General features: G+C 50.7%; 1 protein-coding gene across 1 annotated transcript in view; it reads left to right on the top strand.

Annotated features, from left to right (window-relative positions):
- LOC108310162 (non-structural maintenance of chromosomes element 4 homolog A-like) overlaps positions 1-352 on the top strand; it is a 7,327-nt gene extending 6,975 nt beyond the window's left edge. The window contains 1 exon segment of the mRNA XM_037741669.1: positions 266-352. Coding sequence (XP_037597597.1) covers positions 266-352 — 87 coding nt within the window.
- The last annotated feature ends 5,906 nt before the right edge of the window (positions 353-6,258 follow it).

Raw genomic sequence — 6,258 nt, 5'->3', positions numbered from 1 at the left:
AGTGGCGGGCGCCTGTAATCCCAGGTACTAGGGAGGCTGAGGCAGGAGAATCACTTGAATCCAGGAGGTGGAGGTTGCAGTGAGCTGAGATGGTGCCACTACACTCCAGCCTGGGTGACAGAGTGAGACTCCTTCTAAAAAAAATTAATAAAATAAAATGGCTGATGTTCATGACAGCAGGACCACTGGACCCCACAGCTATGGATAGACCCACACAGTGAGGCATGGCGACTGTCGGCTGACACCTCCTTCTCTTCTCCTCCAGTGGGACCTGGTGTTCGAATACATCACTGAAGTCCATATACATGATGGGACGGGTGGTGGGGGCTACGGCCTTTGGTGTCTGCTGTGACAGGTAAGGAAAGGAGGCCCAAGCAGGCCCAGAAGTGTCTGACCAGGCGGTTGCTCTCGCTATCCTCACACTATCCCCAGAGGCACAGGATCCTCCCTCAGAAGGTCCCCATTCCCTTCTTCCTTCAACAGAGGGTAGAGTGCTCACTCCATCCTTCTGGAGTCCTTGGTCCCCTGCGTTTCTAGGATGCTGTCCACTAGGCATGCATCTGTCGCAGCTGAAGTGATGGTACCTCCCCTTTTTGTTCTCAAATGAATTTAAGTCACTAATACCAAATTATTTTTTGCTTGCTGCGGAGTTCTGGGTCACGTGGCAGAATGCCTTTTATCATGCAGAAGGTGCCGAAGCCCCACGTACAGTCAATTTTCTGCAGACCTGCGTGATTTCACCAGCAGTGTTGCCTCCACAGTTTGCTTCCTGAGGAAGGGGAGATACTGCGGTTTGGTTATTGTGAGTGGCCAACTTCATAGAGCACCGATAATGGGAGTCCTTGTAGGTTCCCATTTTACCTATAAGGAAATGAGGTTTTGCACCACCGGTCTTAGAGAACGCTGCTTCCAACATGGACATTGGACCAATGTCCTTGGAAGTAATGATGGTGTTGGAAATAGATGCTTGGTGCTGCAAAGAAAACTTAGCACTGAGGCAAAGGATTTTTTAGTAATGCAATTTTTACTTCCTGAACTGCAGGAAGGGTACCCTCACTAGCCATCATGCCACAAGAGTACAATGAACAAAAGAAAATACACAAATTTGGCCGGGCGCGGTGGCTCAAGCCTGCAATCCCAGCACTTTGGGAGGCCGAGGCGGGTGGATCACGAGGTCAAGAGATCGAGACCATCCTGGTCAACACAGTGAAACCCCGTCTCTACTAAAAATACAAAACATTAGCTGGGCATGGTGGCGCGTGCCTGTAATCCCAGCTACTCCGGAGGCTGAGGCAGGAGAATTGCCTGAACCCAGGAGGCGGAGGTTGCAGTGAGCCGAGATCGCACCATTGCACCCCAGCCTGGGTAACGAGAGCGAAACTCCGTCCAAAAAAAAAAAAAAAAAGAAAAAGAAAATACACGAATTTATCCCTTAGGCATTTGGGGTCGTCCTTACAGCTGTGGCTGATCTCAGTTAGCTGGAGCCAGACCTCACAATTTAAACTAAAACCTGATTGGCTAACAACTTAAAACTTTTCTAAACAGGTGAAAGCAATGGAGAGCTGGGCCATGCCTGTGAGCACGTCCAGCACAGGTATCTTGGTTACAGTACAAGGACATAGAATGTACTATGTGGCTGTAAGCATGGCATGTCTGACAGCTACATAGTATAGGGCTTAACAAAGCTATTAGCACACATTCTTTAACAAGAAAGGAAACTTTAAAAAAGAACTTTTTTACTTCCCACAGATGATTTTCTGTGAGGAGGAAGCTGTGTGCCTGACACTGCATCTGTGGGTGGGAGACCCCATGAGTGCCAAGGCAAGAGTCAGAAGCCTCAGCCTATTTCCATAGGAATAATGAAGAAGAAAGTAACTAGAAATAAAACCATAGTAGTTATTCATATGTGATCTTAGTTATTTGTATGTGATCTCAGTTATTCATAAGTGATCTTAGTTATTCACAGGTGATCTTAGTTCTTTTAGTAATGCCTCTCAGGTCAAAAAGTGTGAACCTGGGGTGACATTGTGAAAGGAATGACCCTAAGGCAAGATGCTTTAAGCCCTCTGTCACACCCATATAAAGGCTGCTAGAGGGTACCTCGGCTATGTGGCAGCGCCAGCGCTGGGGAAGTGCCCGCTGTTTAGCAAGCGGTGGAAGGAGATGTCAGAGATGTCTCCTTCCCAGAGGAGTGAGGAGAAAACTCCGCTCCTCCAAGCTCTTGCGGTAGGCCTGACAGCTGTCAGGAGGCCAGCAGACATCCAGGGGCTTGTCTCTATGTGGTGCTGTGCTTCAGCGGTCACGTTCCATGTCCACGCTCATGTTCCGCTTCTGCACCTGGTTCCTTTTTTTTAAGAAGAGATAATCAGTAAAAGTAATGTAAATCTTAATGCCTTTGTTCTTTCTTGACAAGTACGGAAAAAGTGCTGACGCATTATGCACCTTACCTCATCTCGGCCACCTGAAAGTCTTGGGCCCCTACATATATGACATGTGATGTACCTGACCCTATCACTGACCACCAATGCCATGCCCTGCCTGCCCTGACCCCAGCTTTGTACTCAATAAATGTCAGAGTGTGCAGACACTCGGGGCCACTCTCGGACTCTGCACTTTGGTGGGCAGTGGACCCCTGGGCCCAGGCTCTCTTTTCTCGACCTCTGTGTCTTGTGTCTTTATTTTCAGTTTCTCATCTCCACACCAGCAGAGAGGGGCTCACAGGACCCCGTAGGACTGGATCCTACCGCATCTGGATGGCTAATCCTGGTTACAGCTGAAGCAGCGGGAGCTGCCAGGGCCCGTGTCTCAGGAGGCCAGCACTGGGCTCTACCTCCTCGGTTTTGTCAGCCCCTCAAATGAGTCATCCCGGCGTGCTAGAGAGAAGATTTAAGTGGACGTCAGAAGAGCTGGGCTCTGGCCCCTCTGTTGCTAACCTTCCATGAAACTTTAAAAAATTAACTTAGCCTCCTTGGGTCTTTTCTGGAAGATTGAGGGGCTCCCTCAGCTATCCCAGCTGCCCCAGTCCCCCATGGCTGGGTCTCAGGGACACTCAGCCTCTGACTACCCACTGTGCTGGGGGCAGGAAAAGCCAGCCAATCAAAGGTCTTCCTCATCAGAATAGAGGCCAAGGAAACGGCCCCAGACTCTGTGCTCACCCCCACCCTGCCCAGAGTGAAAGGAGGGGACCAACTCATTTCTACAGGAGCCTCGGTAGCTAGGAGGGGGTGCCCGCATGCTCATCACTGTCCCCTACCAGGGACATCTATGCTTCAGGAACAGGCAGAGGGGAGCAGTGCCAGGCAAAAGCCCTATGCAGATGCTAGGGACACTTTGCAGCCAGAGAGCGACCCCTGGCCCAAAGAGGAGGCAGAAGGCTGGGAGAGCCCTGGCAGCATCTGGCCCTGGGTTCAGTCCCCAGGCCCAGCACGGCCAATCCATCTCAGTTGCAGGTGTGGCCACAGGACATGGCTGCACGGAGCAGCACTGCTAGTGGTTCCCACAGGCACCGAGGGCACCTCCACAGCGATGTTCGCAGCCCACTCCATGCTCTGCTTCCTCAGCAGGTTGACGCTCACCAGGAGCATCCTCACTGGCCTCTTCCTCAGTGAGTACCCCAGGGCAGCTGTGGTTCCAGCCCTAACTCCTCACTAACCAGCTGTGCGACCTGGGACATGTTACTTAAACTTTCTGGGCCTCAGTTTCTCCATCAATAAAATGGAGGTGATTATGATAGTACCTTCCTTATCTCACATCTATTTATAAAATAATGCTTGGCACACATGAAGACTTGAAGAAATCTTTACTCTTTTAAGGTAGTGGGTTGAGGGCCCTAGGCTCAAATTCCCAGCTCCACCACTTACCTGTTACTTTTTTTTGAGATGGAGTCTCGTTGTGTCATCCAGGCTGGAGTGCAATGGCGTGATCTCAGCTCACTGCAACCTCTGCCTCCCGGGTTCAAGTGATTTTCCTCCTTCAGCCTCCCAAATAGCTGGGATTACAGGCGCGTACCACCATGCCCGGCTAATTTTTGTATTTTTGGTACAGATGGGGTTCCACCGTGTTGGCCAGGCTGGTGTCAAACTCCTGACTTCAAATGATCCTCCCACCTTGGCCTCCAAAAGTGCTGGGATTACAGGCGTGAGCCACCATGCCCAGCCTACCTGTTACTTTTGACAAGCAACCTCAGTCTCCTGCGTGTGCAATGGGACTCGGCACAGACACTACTGCACAGAGTTGTTATGAGGATGAAATGAGAGAACGGAAGTTGCTTGGAACAAACTGTCCACCATGGCACTGATGCAGGGAAAAGACCAATGTCGGTGTCAGAAGCCCACCCATGAGCCCCATCTGTCAGGGGAAAGGCCAGCTGGGACACTGACTGGGAGACTACATCACTGATGACCAGGCTGACCTCTCTGAGCCTGTGGAGCTGATTTCCGGCAATGGTAGGTTTGTCATCCCCAGCCAGGGAGTGGATTCTAACCGAGAGGCGGATGCTGGTGAACACCTACAGCATGGACATGATCGCCCTGGGGCAGGGGGTCCTCTCCGGCCTGGCCTACCTCCTCTGGCAGTGGCACTGGCTGTGAACACAGTGTCTGTCTCCTACGTGATTATTCTTCTGTACACCTGGTGCATCAGCTCCCAGGTCCATATTTCATAGTGGAGGTTGCCCCTGCCTCGCTTCCTTTGTGGACAGTATTTGCTGAGCTCGGAGCTTACTTTGTTTTAACTAAAGTGTGGGAGGTCAGCCTCCTGCTGGCTCTAACTATTCCACATCAGAGAAGCATCTAAGGGAGCTTTGGCTGGGCCCCCTGGGATTCTGCCTCAAGCAGAGAAGAGGGAACCCATGAAATATTCGGAGTCTTCATTTAATTTTTTTTTCTCTGTATCACCTTTGGTGAAAAGCCCTAGGCCATTTAGGGTTCTGCGTGGGCCAGATCCACCTTCAAAGGCTGCACTTGGGGTGTCTGATGTGTGTCCCTAGATATGACTATGGAGCTCCGCAAGCCAATACCAAATTCAGTCTTGAATGATTGACAGCCAACTGTGAGGTCTCTGATAAGCCCCAGGCTCACTTGGCTTTAGGGAATGCCCCTTGGGGATCGGACCGGATGTTTCTGGTCACTCACTCAACCAATAAGAACAGGCTCACCATACAAGTCCAGAACCACAAGGAAAGCAAATAGGAACTCTCATAAAAATGATGATGAAGATCCATAGTTAATGCCATGGAGAGATGGTCAGAGCGTCCATTAAGTGAGAAATGTAGGTGACAGAGCGTGTACAACATGATGATAGTTTTGCCTAAACAAACTCATGCCTACATCTGTACCGTGCTTCCTGATCAGAAGGAAAACAGCAGAGACAACCAGCAGCCCCATGGGAGCAGTTGCTCTCACTGCAGTGAAATTCTCCCCACCCACCCCCGTTTTTCTTATTTGGGTTTTCCAGTGGGTCCCTGTGGTGGACAGCTACTCCAGCACCTGTCCCCCAGCACCTGCTGTGCACCCTGGGTGGAGAGGTCCCCTGGCACCTCCAGCTGCTCAGGGTCAAAAAAGGCAGGGAGCTCTGCCCTGTGTGAACATGCCTGCAGCTCCCCACCCCTCTCACTATCAGGGGACTGCCAGAACCGGCGTGCTGGCTTATCACCCACGACAAACATGACAGGGCTGTGAAGAATCTGTGGGCTGTGGCAAGATTAAATGGCAGAAAGGAGCAAGGGGAAAAACTCACTCCAGGTAGGCACAAAGGAAACCCACACGCTACTTCACTCTTCCTCCCATTATTAATACTTCTCCGTGAGGGCCTCAGTTGGGCTACGAAAGTTGAAAAAGAGGCAAGCTTCTTTTAAAAAAATTTTTTTTTGCTTATTTCTGAGACAGAGTCTGGCTTTGTCACCCAGGCTGGAGTGCCATGGCATGATTTTCATTCACTGCAACCTCTACCCCCCAGGTTCAAGCCATCCTCCCATCTCAGCCTCCCAAGCAGCTGAGACTACAAGTGCATCCCACCATGCCCAGGTAATTTTTGTGTTTTTCATAGAGACAGGGTTTTGCCATGTTGTCCAGGCTGATCTTGAACTCCTGAGCTGAAGTGATCTGCCCGCCTCAGCCTCCCACAGTGCTGGGATTACAGACATTAGCCACATGCCCAGACTTAAGAGGTAAGTTTCAACATGCAAATGGAGTAACTAGAGCCATCAGATAATCAGAGGACCTGTGGGAAATGGATCCTGATGTACTGTTTCTCAGAAAC

The sequence above is a fragment of the Cebus imitator genome, unplaced genomic scaffold (genome assembly GCF_001604975.1).
Source record: "Cebus imitator isolate Cc_AM_T3 unplaced genomic scaffold, Cebus_imitator-1.0 Scaffold102, whole genome shotgun sequence".
Classification (NCBI taxonomy): Eukaryota; Metazoa; Chordata; class Mammalia; order Primates; family Cebidae; genus Cebus; species Cebus imitator.
Note: the sequence above shows the minus strand (reverse complement) of the source record. Positions and strands in the feature narration are given on the sequence as shown.